This window comes from Pseudopodoces humilis, chromosome 6, assembly GCF_049639895.1.
Source record: "Pseudopodoces humilis isolate 2021_Gansu_Grassland_sample_001 chromosome 6, ASM4963989v1, whole genome shotgun sequence".
Taxonomy (NCBI): Eukaryota; Metazoa; Chordata; class Aves; order Passeriformes; family Paridae; genus Pseudopodoces; species Pseudopodoces humilis.
The window spans coordinates 13,096,118-13,112,076 of NC_142205.1; the positions used below are offsets into that span (position 1 = coordinate 13,096,118).

Here is a 15,959-nt window from a genome sequence, read left to right on the forward strand (position 1 = left end):
AAGATCATCAGATTGCGTAGCTTAAACACTCCTGTGGGGAACTTGCCATGGAGGGTTGTCCATGGTTAGAATATCTTTTCCACTGAAGGACAGCTTTTTTCCAACATACTCCAGCAAGGAGACATGTGGGTATCACAACTGATCTGTATTGCACACAGGGTGGGAGTGTCATCCACTTCAATAACAGGACATTTATTACTACTTGAAATTTCTTCTCAAACATCATCTGTCCCACTATACCAGCAATATCACAGCATATCAATTATGAAGGATGTTGAGTACCTGGATGAAGGGGAAGAGCAGTCCCACAGCGAAGTTGGAGAGCCAGTTCACTGTCCCAGCTATCATGAATGCAGCTGGCCTCTGTGACTGCTGGAAAAACTCTCCAGTGAGGACAAAGGGAATCCCACCTGAAACAGGGTCCAACAAAACAGTGGTTTTAGTAAAGTCCCCCACCCATCAGCAGAGATGAACAAGCCTCGTGACGCACATCTCCATGACTAGCACTGCTCTGCAGCTCTCTGCAGGGCCTTCTGAAACAGATTTGTTGAAACCATATTTTAGAGAAGTGACACTTCTTTCTTTCATGCCGTCACATCTCCTGTTTTGCATTCTTTTCAGGAGTTACATGCAGAAAACAGAGCAGCAAATCCACAAACCAGTTTCCAGAGCATCATGTGATGAGCTGTTATTAAAATGATTGTTTCTACTAAAATGCTTGAAATTCTGAAAATACAGGGATAGTCCAAAATACTTTTCAGTCTTAACAGTTGGAAAGGTGGCTCCAAAGAGACTAACTCCTGTTTTTTTTATTTCAGCCATAAAAAAGAGAAAACTTTTGCCTCCTTATGAGTATACTTGTCAATGATGCTTATTTCATGCATTCCCTTACCAGATACTGCCGGCATTTCTGGCGAGGTCTATTTCTCCCATCAGCCAAGGACTCTGACCTCCATAATAACAATTGCAGTTGAATACCACATTTGTGACTCATGTTTCCTTCCACTTAGGCAGAAGACTGTTTTGTACAGCACTGGCATATTGCTGGCCTGACAGTAACCCCCAGGGAGTAGCTGTCCAGTAGCTGAAAGTCTCAATTTATGATCTTTAACTTCCTTCATTCCCACCAGATATTTCAATAGAAATATTTCTATTTTTAGAGAATAAAACCTCTATTTTATTTGCTGACTGGATACATAATTCAGTTAATGTTACACACATCTACGTGCAGAATTATTTCATTACAGTTTGAAGAACTGTACAACTCGTAACATCAGTCTTCTGCTCCTACCTTTCTTTCCTCTCCTCACTTTCTGCTTCTAGGTCCTTCAGTGTGCTGGTATTACCTGTCTCACCGTTCAGCTTTGTAGGCAAGACCCATATGCACTGTGTAAGACTGTGTAAGTCCTTCCTCTGTTTTAAGCATTTTAACAAGATAGTGTAAACAGCCAAAACCATATTCATAGATACATTTACTTTCAAAATATATAGCAATACTGTAGCAATACTGACCTCCAAAAGATTTATAAATTAATAAGAAAACACCACTATAGACTTATGCATCCACTGGGTCTTCTCCTTGTAGATCTTTCCTTGGTCTCTGGGCTAATCTTTTGCACCACCTTTACCCTTGGGCATTTGTGAATACATCTCTAAGTGCATTATAGGGATGCATCGTTATGTAGCCCCTTGTGCTCAATGGCCCTGAGCATGAACACATGCACCAGAAGCTCCTGTGAGCAGTGAGATAGGGACTTGCAAACACGTAACATGGCATGCAGATGACACATGTTGTCAGACATTCTTCCAGAGGCAGAAGCCATGAATATGTGCATAAAGGAAAGGCAAAGTGATGCAGCAAACAGCTACTCTCCATCATGAGCCAGAGGGACTTTGTGAGAATGTATCTAAAGTGGTAGCAAAGCCTTCAACTGAACTTTCTGTGCCAAAGAGTGCCATTATAAATTAAACTAAAAGAAGTAGAGAATAAATTAATTTATTTGCTCCTACTTTATACATAGGAAAATGAGATATGGAGAGTTTAAGCCATACAAAGTGCAGTTTTGTATCTTTCTACAAGACATATGTAGTATCAGAATTCTGTGACTAAAACAAAGTAACCTCTCCCACCAGCAGTTTGAACATGTAGAATGAGTATCTGAACCCCCATAACTTAACAAAATTCAAGAAACATGGGGTCTATCAATGCTTGATGGCTTCCAGTGGCCATTCTATCATACCCTTGCGATTTGGGTTCAAATGGCAGCAAACACATCTCTTCTGTGGCTTAGGTCTTTAATGTCATATGAGGCAGCAGTTTGCCAGGACACTTGCCCCTTGGAGAGAGGAACTGAAGGACTGGAAACACAGAAATCATGCAAGATGACTTATTTATGATCATTTATTCTGTCATGCCTTTGCTGTAGGACAATCTACAGAGGTGTTGCTGTTCTTGTCAGTATAATAAAATATGCTGTTGGAAACAGCACTTGGAAAAATACATACTGTACAAGAGAGAAAAAAGCCAGAGGCAAAAAAAAAAGTACAAAAGGACAGAAACCTATCAGAAAGCATAAGTGTAATGGAAATAAAAATACATGGGCACTATCTTGGTACAGGTTCCTTGAAATTCCAATTTGATTTCTAAGAACATATCAACTATCACTAACTTTCAAAAATTCTGTGGAGGAATGGGAAGGGTGGCACGGACAGACCTCCTAGGTTTCTCATGGTCTAGAGGAGTATATCCACAGCATCACAAAACAGAGAGTCAGCTTCTGTAGAGGGATAACTTAAAAGAGTCATAAGGAGGAACCAAGGAGCCTGAGAAGTGGTACATGAGTTATGTGAAAGTCAGGTCAGGTCTGAGAACACAAGAAATGGAATGAAGCCAGGTCACTGCTGTCTACTGCTGTATGCCTGGAAGAGCACAGACTTGACTATATGAGGATGAAGAGGAGGACATGTGAATGCCTTCCAAGGGCCACACCAATGTGAAAAACAGCTCTGCAACTGAGAGAAGTGAAAAAGAAATTCGGGAAAGCTGAAGGAAAACTGTAAAGCTTTAAAGTCACAGCCAATGAATGCACCTGAGATATAGCCCCAGGATTCCATCCTCAGCCATTTCAAGGTGTCAGAGATGTGCTCAAGGACTCCCTTTCTCCTGGAACTCACTGTTCTTTGAAATACAAATCTGAGTGCCTGGGGCTGAAGGAAGCCCTGTTATGCTTTGACTACCTCAGTTGGATCTCAGCAGAGATCACAATACTGTTACCAACCACTTCTCAGTCAGTCTCTGCAAGGTACCCTACATAATCACTAGGCCAGATGGGTCTGTAACTTCCTGTGTTCAAACATGGAAGCTTGGAAACCACTGTCAAAAGCAATCCAACCAAACCACTGTATTTTTAGACTATATTTTTGGAACAATCTTTAAATGCTTTGTCATGAGTTTTGCAAATGTAACATGTATTTGAATGTGGGTGAAATAATTCACCAAAAAGCTACCTCATGATCTTTCTCATGGAAGATGTCTTTCTCATGGAAGGCTTTCCATACAATTTTCAGTGAACCAGCTTTATTTTAGCTCTGATCATAAAACAAAAAAATGTATATTAGGATTTCCCATAGGAGTTTTTCAACAAGGTAGCTTCCAAACATGAATTTAAATAGATAATGCATTGACCATATAATTACAATGATTAATTTCTAATACTTTGTTCTATCCAGCATTACAGAGAACATAATAGAAAAACTCTTAACATAGTACAGTGCTAGTAAAGAAAGATAATTATATCTGTTAGGATTCTGTATCTATTGGGAACTACAAATGTCTTACAGCAGGACTTACTTATATCAATAAGCTGTTTAGTAAAACTAGATTAAACCCACTCGACACAATTAGACATGCATAGATGCCTCTGTTTCTATGTTCTTTATTAATTTATCTCTGTAATTAGTCCAGTTGCACATAGAATAAATGTCATGTGCTGGTAAAAATCCAGATTCTCAATCTAGTACTCTTTTATGCATGAAATTGGAATGTTAGATCAGAAAAAATATTCATGGTATCCTTGCTATAGGTTTTCAAATACACATTTAAATTTACAGAAGTATCAAAGTGTTTTCTCAGGAAAAATTAGGTGCACATGTTTACTGTTTTGTTCAGTAAGCAGTTACAAATAAATATTAGCAGAATAAATAGCAGAAGTTACATGAGTCAGTGCAAAAACCTGAATACAGAAAACATGAAGAAGGAAGGAAGATGCTGAACTCCTAATTCTGTTTTTATCCAGTTCCTAACTGGGAATTTATGCTATAGCTATGTGATTTGCGAAATGAGACTGTTACAAGAATCAATGCCTAATACAAATCAGGGAGATTTATTACAGTGGTAAATCACTTCTAAAGGTGACAGAAATTTTGTGCCCTAAGAACCACTAAAGAGAATGTACCCCTCCCAGAGCTAGCAGCTCACCTTTCAGTACTCACCCAAGCCAAACCCTTGTGGGTTCAGGCAGCAGCCAGAGCGTTTCCAGCCCCACCAGAAGGACCACCAGTGGCCACCCAGCCCCGTGACCTCCTGCAGGTCTCAGCTCTCCAAGTTCTGCCCATACAGGGGGAAGTCTGGGAGTCCTGCAAGGCCGACTGGGGCAAGAGCTCCCAGACTTTCCAGCTCCATGCTTTGAGACAAGGAGTCTTCAAAGGGAGGTGTTTTGAGAAAACAGACAACTACCTTGCAACAATGTTCTGTTTTGAGGGGAAAGTCTGTGGAGCTCCAGACTTCGTCAAGCAAAATGGCTTTGTCTGCAAGGCCAGGCATGTAGGGAAGACTGATATATCCTAATAGGGCTGGGGGACAAAGTACTGTCTCAATGAAAGGTTTTGCTATTTGCAATTCAAGGGCCCTCTAGAGAGCAACTCTGGGAGAGAGGCAGTGGAAGTGAGACTAAACTCCTGGAAGATAACTGCTGGAAAAACAATCCAATGCTCTTCAGTGAGAGAGCAAAATGCTGTTAGCTTCTATCAAGACTTCAGTTATTAAAAAAGCACAAACAAACAAACAAACAACCCCCAACATAACCAATGAACAAAACCCTCAAAAATGTGCAACAAAACCCATGGGAAAATGTATTTCAGGGATACTGCGAGGGAGTGATGCAATGCAGCTACTGAGTTTCTTCCATTTCTGTAGGTCTACAGATAGAATAAGAATTTTGCAAAATAGATAGCTCAATCTTTATAGAGATGTTCTGTCACCTGTTAGATTATTTTAACTTGCACTTTGTATTTGATTGAATAATACCCCACCAAATATGACATTACAGTCAGATATGACAGCTGTACTCCCAGCTAATCCTGCTGAGAGAACTGGGAACAGAAGGAGTGACAGGGGTGTACTGAGTCACAGCCCCATGCTACAGACTTTTCTAGCTGTCTGCAGCTCTTCTCCACAGGATGATTAAGTAAAACAAGCATTTTGTTTGTGGAAAATGGTATAGCTCATTAACCACATTAATTTGTACCATTTGAATATTTTCTGCCTCAGATTAAAGGTCACTTGAGTAAAAAACATTTAAAGCAGTCAGTCTATGGCAAACAAAAAGTGCAAACTATAAGACCAAACTAAAACACCCAAATAATACAAAACCTTGCAAACTCTGATATTGTAATAAATAGTATTTTTAATTATTAAAGGACTAGTTTTTAATATAGTCTTGTGTGAAAGACTTTTTGCAGTGAATAATTGGCCCTTGGTTTAGCATCTATATAAAACCTACTATTCCAACAACATTTAGAAAGACAGTTCTGGAGGTCTGAACTTTGTTGGTGCAAGGCAAACACTATCATTCAAGGTAAATAAAACAAACAAACAAAGCCACGGTGCAGACCAAAAATATTGATTCACTCTGTTCTAACCTCAGTAGTTAAAATATTATTTCTTGGTTTTCAGGTAATTTACACTAAAATGGTTGACATACAACAAGGTTATTGCATAAAATATATAAAAAAAATCACATAAAATTCATTTTAGGTCCATTTAGGTAACTAGTTCCACAGCAGATATTCCATGAAAAAAAGACACAATACCCTTATTTGAACCATCTGGTAATTTCCTCTTCAGTGAAATTCTCCCCCTCTTGAATATTAATTAGAGTATTTTTCTATAATATTTACTTCTGTAAGTCAGTGAACTCAAGCAGAATTTTATGAGCAATCCTTTACTGACGGAATCATTTTTCTCTGAAAATTTGTTCAGCAAAGTATTTATCATATAACTAATGAATCCAAATAAGTTCAGTACTTTTAAGATACTTTTCCTTAGATAAGTTATAAGAATTCCCTTTGAGATACAACTGTTGGCTGTGCATGTGAGGAATATATTTAATTTTGAATTTATTTTAATTTATTAATTTAATTCATTATTTAATTTTTTTGCATCTTTTATTGTAAGACAAACCAGCAGTATGTAGGCCATTTTGGCAAATTTTGAACAAAACAAGTACATTGTTTTTTTGGTTTTTCATAACAATTTTGGTCTACTGGGATATTTGGTGATTTGGTGGGGGTTTTTTGTTGTCACTATTATTGTTGTTTGACTTTTTTTTTTGGTCTTGGCTTTTGTTTGTAGAAACAGAACATCAACATTAAATTTCTCCTGTGGTTCTTGGCAACGTTTTTTTGCTTCACAATTACAACACTACATAGCTACCAAGGAATAAAATGCAATTAAAAAAAATACACTTATAATTACATAAATAGTTAATAGTCTTTTAATAATTTCTGACACGTGTTCATATCCACTTAATAACATTACAAGCCTAATTACAGCCCAACTTGCTGTTCTATTTAAATGTGAAGAATTTTTTTTAACTGAGGTATGAGTCTATATAATATAATTACATTTATAATTATTCTCAGTAACAATGATGATTAGGCACTCTCTTCATATGAAATTATTAAAACCAATTATCTCAATGATGAGAACAATGATGAGAGAGTTTTTACTTTAATAAAAGCACAGAAGTATCCCTTTTGTATTCATCCACTATACAGATGGAAGCAGTGTGGAAATAGCCAAATTAAAGACTCTCAACTGTGTTCAGTCCTAGGTAAGAGAAATATTCATAGAGTCACGGTACTGTATAAGGATTGAACAGAAGAAAAAACCCAACCCCTATCTATTCTAGGCTTATTACTTCTGTGATAATCTTCTGAAAGAAATATATCAGACATGATTTCCCATCAGAAATTCAAGTTGACAGACCACTAGCACAAAATGCTGCTGGTTGTGAACCTCCAGGCTAAAGCAATCTTGAAAAGTCATTATATTTTAACAAAAAAAATATTCACGCTATCAGTGCACAGTTATGTCATTGTATATCTACATTCATCCTGAAGGATGGCAACAGTAAAAATAGTGTGAAAAGTTTTGAGAGAAGCTGGAACCAAAGAGTTCTCCCTGTCTTTCTCCTGTTTAAGGTGGGTAACAGACCATGTCTTCACTGTTTATGATTTCTGGAAACTGTTGAAGTTTTTAGGAACTGAAGAAATTGGTTGCTGCTACAGGATGGTGGATGGGGTATGAGGAGCAATAATTGTAGAACTAATGAATGTAAGACAGTAACAAAGAAATATTTTCCTTACTGTGGCCAATAACCAAAACAAATAAAACAAATAGCAGTGTCTGATTGCTAATAAACAGAAAGGAAAAGGAAGAGAGACTCAGAAGATGCACTTTGACTAGATGTACCAGCTGAAGACAAGTAACAGGCTCGCTGTGATGAACTATATAAGGCTTCTTTCTGATGAAACTCAGAATGAGGTCACCAAAGCCATAACTCTGTGTTTCCAAAAAAGTGAAGTTTCTGGAGTAGGACAGATAACACCTGGAGATTTAAAGGAAACAACTTTGACTGCTTTGACTGTTTGCTTGGTCAAACTGACACTGATTACCCTTGTCCATGCAGTTCTCCTGACCTATGTTTTTCCTCTGAAAGTCTGTCACTGATGTTTATTCATCTTTCTACACAGCACCTTGGCTACCAAGAAACACTCTCTGGACTCTAGAGCTGTGTTCATTGCAACATCAAACTAATAAACATCTGCATTTAGATCTTAGCTATGGAGATTAGTCAGAAATAGAAGAGATGAACAGAAAAACTTTTCTTTGCTATGTGTTGTGCCTGAGCATAAGGGAAATATTTGTATTGCCTTACATTCATTAATTCTACATCTACTGTTCTATGTATTTATTAGTTTGCACTTTTGCAAATATAACTGTTTTATACAAATTCACAGAAAAAAACAGTTTTGGTTTTTGGGTTTTTTTACTAAGCTTTCCATATCCAATCCCTATTAATCTGAATAATGTACCTCGGTCACTTACACAGCTTTTGAATAAATGTTTTTTTTCATGGTTACATGAACCTCTAAAACAAATGGGTGCATTTTTGCAGCAATAAATTTCTTCAGGCTAGGAGTTGTGAGCTATCAGCAAGTAATTAATGATCATTCAGGAAAAGCTGCTAGTTCAGGTAGGAGGAGTGCTGTCAAGTGTCAAAGCATTCACATTTTGAAAGCTTCAATTAAGATAATTTGTAAAAATCTATTGTTAGCAGAATAAAGTTCATAAGTTTTCCTGCTGCTGCGAACTCCAGGTGTCACCTCCAACAACTCCTTTATTCAACAGATACAATTACCTTTCAAATACTAGGGGTTCATTTTTCTTTAGAACTGCCACTAATTATAAAGAATTGAAATCACTTTCTCTACAGAACTGTTAAAAGCTACGCATTTTCTCTATGCTCCTCTTTAAGAGAGAAGACATAAAACAAAATGTAAAATAGGTATTAATCCCAAAATATATGTTGAATGACATTGTATCTAATTGTATTCAAAGGCCATGTTATCCTCCCCCCCGCCAAAAATAAATTTCAATGAATATTGAAAGGAATTCTAGTTGTATTTCTTAGCAGTCTAAAAAATCAGTTTGTTCACACAAAGGTAATCAAAAGATAAATTCTCAAGTACTTGGTAAAAGTAGTTGAAAATACTCCTTCCTGTAGGGGTAGGCAGGAGATTCTTCCTTCTCTAGAGAAAGCCAGAAAAGAGAAGTGAAGAAGCCAGAAAAGGGCTGCTGCACAGCCCGCACCACGGCACTGACACGTCATTGACATGGCACTGACACATCACTGACACGGCACTGACATGGCACTGACACATCATTGACATGGCACTGACACATCACTGACACGGCACTGACATGGCACTGACACATCACTGACACGGCACTGACACATCATTGACACGGCACTGATACATCACTGACACATCATTGACACGTCATTGACATGGCACTGATACATCATTGACACGTCATTGACATGGCACTGACACATCATTGACATGGCACTGACACATTGACACGGCACTGGCACATCATTGACATGGCACTGACACGGCACTGACATGGCACTGACATGGCACTGACACATCATTGGCAAGGCATTGACATGGCACTGACATGGCACTGACACATCATTGGCATGGCATTGACACGGCACTGACATGGCACTGACACATCATTGGCATGGCACTGACATGGCACTGACACATCATTGACACGGCACTGACATGGCACTGACACATCATTGACACGGCACTGACATGGCACTGACACATCATTGGCATGGCATTGACACAGGAGGGCAAGGCACCAATCCTAAGGGTACTTCTTGGGATGATGGATGGCAGCCCACAGCAAGGGAGTGTCACAACAGGGGATGGGGCCAGAGGCCTCAGAAATGCTCAGCTGAGTCTGTCTCCAGGTTATGACAAATTTCTGAATTGAGCCATAACTCACATTTGGAGTATTTAACTGATATTTAGGCAGCATATTTTTATTCTGCTGTTGTGCCCACAAAAGCCTTGCAACTATCAACAAATCAAGCCTTTTCCTAAATACCTGGGAAAACTAAAGGTTATTTCTGCACCAATACTCTCCATAGCCAGTGCAGGAACTACTTGGCCATTATCATAGAATGCCTATCTGATGGAAAGACTGTAAAGATTTCTAGTTTATAGAATTAAAAAAAAATAAATTGAAAATTAACCTAACTTTTCATATATACTACTTTTTAACTAAATATAGAATAACATGGGGTAATATGTTTCTTTTTAACCTCATATAATTTTCTGGTACAGAGTGGGGCTTTTTTGCACTCAAGCAGGCTGAAACTCTTTTGCAGAGTGGACTGGCATAATGTCTCTGTGGGAGGCCATGAGTGTTAGAAGTTTTTACATCTCACACCAAGTGGAGAAGGTAAAACACCCCACAAAGGTTCTGTAAATGCCTATATCAGGCAATAATACTGATGCTGCCTTTCACTGCAGTACTTTCATGTCTACATGTGTGCTATCACACCTTTGGCTGTTTCACATCCAAGAGCTGATTTTTATTTTCTTCGCTCATGACATTTCAGGTTGAACAAACCTCATGACTTTCAAAGTGACCCTTTTATGGCAACAGCTCTGCTGTCAGTGCAACTGCACACTGGCATTCAGAGTAAGAGCTGGGACTGATTTAAACTTTAAATACCAAAGAATCTCTGATACACCTCAGGGCAATGATTTCCTTTGAGTTTTCTTTTGTTTGTCTTATAATGTCATTTCAAAATTGTATTCAGTTGTATTCATTGTATTCACCTGTGTTAGGGAAGACTTCACTCACGTTCCATAAGCCATGACAAATATTATAAAACTTTCAAAAAAGAGACAAGCATAAGTGAAACATTTTTCTCAAATGGACTGGTTTGTTGATATATTTCTCAGTTGCACATGAAAATGCAATTGCTATAAAAAGTAACAACTGAAAAATGAAGATCTTGCTACCATAAAATTACTATTTTTTTCAAATTCATCTGAGTTTGAATTTTACTGATTTCTCTTTCCTGTAATCAGAATGCGACTGGAAACATACCACTGATCTGATTTTCATCCTTATGCATACTAAATAGAAACCTATTTTAGAAGCAGGAATTTAAGTAAAATCACACAGACTCATGTTTGATCACACTAAATTCAGCCTTATTCGTGCTACACTGAACTCAGCAGGACTTCTGTGGGGAACTTCTACTCGTCCACAGAAATACTTCCAGGATTCAAGACCAGAATAACTACTTCTAAGATGTCATGTGGCATACAACTGTAAAGCCAAAATGCCTGAAACCACTGTGTATGACAGCCAGAGACTCCTGCTTTCTTCTCTCTAGTGACACTGATTTAAAAATAGCAGCTATTGACAGAAATGAAGTCAGGGACTGCATTTTATTGCAATGACCAGGTAGAAAATCCCCCTGGCCACATGTGCATCTTTGCAGACACTGTGGGCTTTTAGACAGGTAGAAACAAGGTAAGGCTTTATATAGAGGATCGAACATCTCAGTTAGAGATAGATAAATGAAGAACACAAGATTAGAAGATAAAGGAATCCAGGATCATATTAGATCGTCTGGTTCAAATACAATCCTCAGTTGTTTCAGGCAGTATTTAAGTCTCAGCCTTTTCTGTGAGACACTATGAAGTTATTCTGGATCTTTTCATATATAAGTCTATTTTCTTCACCTTCACAGTGGCCCTTCTTTGCAGCCCTTCTTTGCTAACTGCTGCCTGAGCAGTTTTGTGCTCCGATACTCAGCTCTAAGTCATCTCATAAATGATGACACGATGCCTGACAGCACAATGAGCATTTTTCACATTACAATACAGTGAGACAATGCATGACAATATGATGTATTAGGTCTTTAAGAAAACATGTGAAAGAATGTGCATAGTGAGTGTTCATATAAAGCAATCTTTCAATTTACTTAGATAATATATAATCAACTATGTGGAAGTCTTCCATGTGATACTTAGAGATATTATTCTTATATTTTTCCTTAGCTAACAGGCATTTTTCAGACATCTTTAAATCCTCACCCTGTTCTGAGTTTCTAAGCCTCGTTTTCTCTCCTGGTCATGCAGGCTTAAATGTCCCATTCTTAGAAATGGGCAAAATGCAAAAGATTTCAACAAAATCAGTAATCTCAAGCTTCAAGTGCCATCAAAATAACACAAGTTTCCAGTACAAGGATGGCTTGAGTTATCATGATCAGGTAATGGATATAAAATCAACTCCTCAGATTTTTGGAACTTGCATGAGTATTATTGTTTGTTGTAATAAAACATGATTTTTTTCTTTCCAAAGGACTCCAAGGAATTCTAAGGAAGAAGGAATTTTACCACATGGCTTCCTGTGCCCATTTGTGGTTGATCTCCCTCCCAGATGCAGTGGTGAAAAGGTGGGTGACACACTTGTGCTACACAAACACTTTTTACAGATCTTACTGCCACAATTAGGGTCTGGGATTATTTTTACTTATTTCCAGTGGTAAAAGAAGTCCAGTGCCCCAGTGCACCATGTTTCCAGAGCCAGCAAATTTGCAGAGATTTCAAAGCAACAATACTTACTCAGTTTCTGAAAGAAGGTGGTAAAAGAAGATTGTTTCAAAGCAAGGTATTTTATCAAAACTGTCCACCTCCTGCCACCTCCTCCCATCCTTCCATTTAGTTAAAGACAGGCATCATACCTCACCATGGCCACCATGGTTTCCTGTCCCTTCTCTGCAGCAGTGCCTTCTCTACTTAACAAAGCTGGATAGAAAGGGGTTACACTTAAACAGAATATGCCTCTAAGGAAGAAATACCAATAAATCACTTCATACAAAGATAATGCATGGAAATGCTTTATGCCAGATTTCCAAGTTCTCAAGGTCTTGACTGTCTTTTTGTTACATTTAGGAAGGTTATCCAGAAGTTCATGCCAATGTTTCTGTAACCCCCAATTGATCAGTTGATCAGTTTTTTTTCTCCACATGTTCCACTATCTGACACATCTTGACAGATGGCAGAAAAGCCATTCTCTGGTTCAGAGGATGTGAGTTGGAAAAACTTCAAAACCAAAACCTGCAAGCCCCTCATCTGAAAATGCATGACAGACCCACTGACAAGTGGGGTCAACATCCCTGCAGACAAATCAGGAAAATGGATGGAACACATTCTGTGTCGGTTTTTGGGTGCTCAGTTGTTGGGGTTTTTTTAAATCTTTGGCTGGGGGGTAAAAGTGGAAAATCTGCAGCAGGTTTTTTAAAACTACAATGCACATTTTTCAATTGTCCCAGAAAACTCAAAAATCACTTGCTGGAGCAGCAACTGTTGTAAAGGTACAATAGGTGAATGGGGAATTCAAGAAAATAGCTAAAAATAAGCAGAAGCTTCTCTTTTTTCTATTTAAGTCAGATTTCAGACCATCTTTCCTGAAAAAAATGGATTCTGCAGGCACAGTTGAACATGAATGTTCAGTCCATGAAGAGGCAGCCACACAGGTTTAACTGAGAAAATAAGTCCTAGTTTTCCTCTTTTCTTAAATATTAACTATTAATATTAAGTCAAAGAAGGAAGACATTTCACATGTACCTAAACCTGTCTATCATGATCCAAATTTCCAAGAAGCTGCACATTATTTACCCATTCTGGAAAGGCATTAAATCATTAAATCAATGCATTCTCTCATGATGTATAACCTGAACAGCACAAATGCTCTCTTCAGATCTTGAAATTCTTTGGTTTGAGATTATTTGATTTGTTTTCTCAGCTGATTTTCAGCTTATTGCCTTTTGTCTCCTTAGGAGTCAGAACCAATCCCCTCATTTTTTTTTTCAGTTTACTGTCTGCAGGATGACAATTCTTCATTTGAAATGTACCCTATGTTTATTTCAGGTCCATCAAATATCTTAACTTGCATATTATTATCAAATAGGCACAATGAAACAACTGTCTGGACCAGCAGGGCTCCCTAGTCTATAGAAAATAAATTATTTTCTTTCAGATCACAGATTGACTGTATCAAGCATAAGGGCCCCTTTAATTTTTAGAAAGTGAAAGCTTTCTGCTGTTTGGCTTTTGACAAAAATGATGATGCACCAAACACACACATGCCTGAGCATACCTGTTGCTAGCATTACTGTTTCAGTCCTCAAAGATATCTGCAAGCTGAAAAGCCGAGTTCAGAAAAATGAAACAAATAAACACCCTCCACAGTTTATAGTAACAGCTGATCCTCAGTGAAAAGGAGCAGATGGGACCCATGTATATGCTGTCAGAAAATGGTTACACAACATCTAAGCTATGAAGAAGATATTAGATGTTCTAACAAGAGAGAAAATACTGTACTTTTGAAGTCAATTTCATGCTCTAGAGACTTAAAGCAGTATTTTTATAAATTCAATTCTTCATGTAATTTGTTATCTTTAACAAGTACCAATAGCTCAGTGACATAAATTAATTTGTCCTAGCTTAAGTTTTGTACCAATGGAATCATTACAAATTGTTTTTGTAGTGTAACTACAGGAGGAACTGAGATACTGAGGATTACTTTACAATAGCCCTTGTTTAACCAATACAAATGAATGGCAAAACTTCTACAAAAGGCTAAAAGTATAAAAAATATAAAGAATATATCTTAATTTTCTTGGGGAAAACCATTTTTACTACCAGAAAGGTGGGAAAGTTATTCTTGAACTTCAACCTTGTCCCATTAAACCACCAGAGTGCTAGAAAAGAACACCAAAGTGTGAAATTTTTCTGTTAAAGGGGTGTCATAAAATATCACTGAAAAGTTGGCAATAAGAAATAGCTTTTCATTCCAGAAAAATCTGTGTTGATAAGGTGAAAGCTGACAAGATCACAAGGAAATTGAAAAGGAGGAAGAGGATCAATTGCTCTGTTTCTTCAAGGCCTAGAGGGTACCACACAAAGACTAACGAAGGATGTGTGCATTAAAGGTAATAGGGATGTAGTTTTCTTTGCCAAAGAATACTAAAATTCTGCTGTTTCAGACAGAGGTTTAACAAATCCATGGGAGACTATGAAAGAGTTAGAAGCTATGCTGCAGAAAGACCCTAAGTTGAAAAAAAATTGCACTGGTTCTCTAAAAATGTATCACCTACTTTCCCTGGTTTTTTTTTTGCTCTGGACACTTCCCTACAATCACTGCAATGGAGAAAAACAGTAGTACAATCTATTCAGTTTTTATCTTTGTGTAGTAATTAGGGGCTCAGTATCCTTGGTAGCCTGCTTGACTGCCTGGAAGCAAAAAGCTTTTCCTTACAGTCTCTCTGCATCTTTCTTGTTTTAACACCTGCATTCTGCCTCTCAAGCACCTCATCATGCAGCAACAGGAGACTGGCTCTGCAACACCCTTCTCACAGGTAGTGGCATGGCTCTTAGGTCCCCAAAGCTGTCTCTTCTCAGGCTGGACAAGTCCAGTTCACCCAGTCCCTTCTCACAGGTCTCCTGACACTGACATGGTGACTCTCCAATGGACTTGTCACAGGCTATTGATGGCTTTCTTTCCTGGATAAGGAAAGGGGGACAAAACTTGACAAAGTAATTTCACTCAATTATTGAGTTATGCCTTGTGATACAAAAAGCAATGGATACAATGGACTTCTTGGTAATAATTTCTGTGTTCAGAAAAAAATATATATGCTCTCTTCTTATTCAATCATCTTAAAACTTTGCTAATAATGGAAGGTGTCCAGCTAAAAGGTAGAAAAGTAGTTCAGATTTCCTAAGCACCTCTAGACAGAACAGAGAAGTTTAATTGAAGCTAAGTCAGCCCCCATCAAAGTCAGCTAAAATATTACTATTCATTTGCAGAGATATAAGAATATGATTCTTCTCAACAGCTGAAGAGTCAGATACTGAGATTTTCATTAAAAGCAATTCAATGTTAAGTGCTACCTGCATATTCCCACTATTGTCAGATATGAGAAATGTCTGAACACACAGAGGAAAAGCAGAGAGGCCAACTAGGTATCTACTGGTACACTATTAATGTTCTTTGGCTTTAACAACAC

The 15,959-nt window shown here is 37.9% G+C and overlaps 1 protein-coding gene across 2 annotated transcripts in view; it reads right to left on the bottom strand.

Moving 5' to 3' along the window:
* Positions 1-15,959, bottom strand: part of SLC2A9 (solute carrier family 2 member 9) — a 90,033-nt gene that overhangs the window by 14,240 nt on the left and 59,834 nt on the right. For both annotated transcript variants that reach the window (XM_005517839.3, XM_014263253.2), the window contains one exon: positions 283-410. In XM_005517839.3, coding sequence (XP_005517896.2) covers positions 283-410 — 128 coding nt within the window. The remainder of the gene's footprint in view (positions 1-282; positions 411-15,959) is intronic.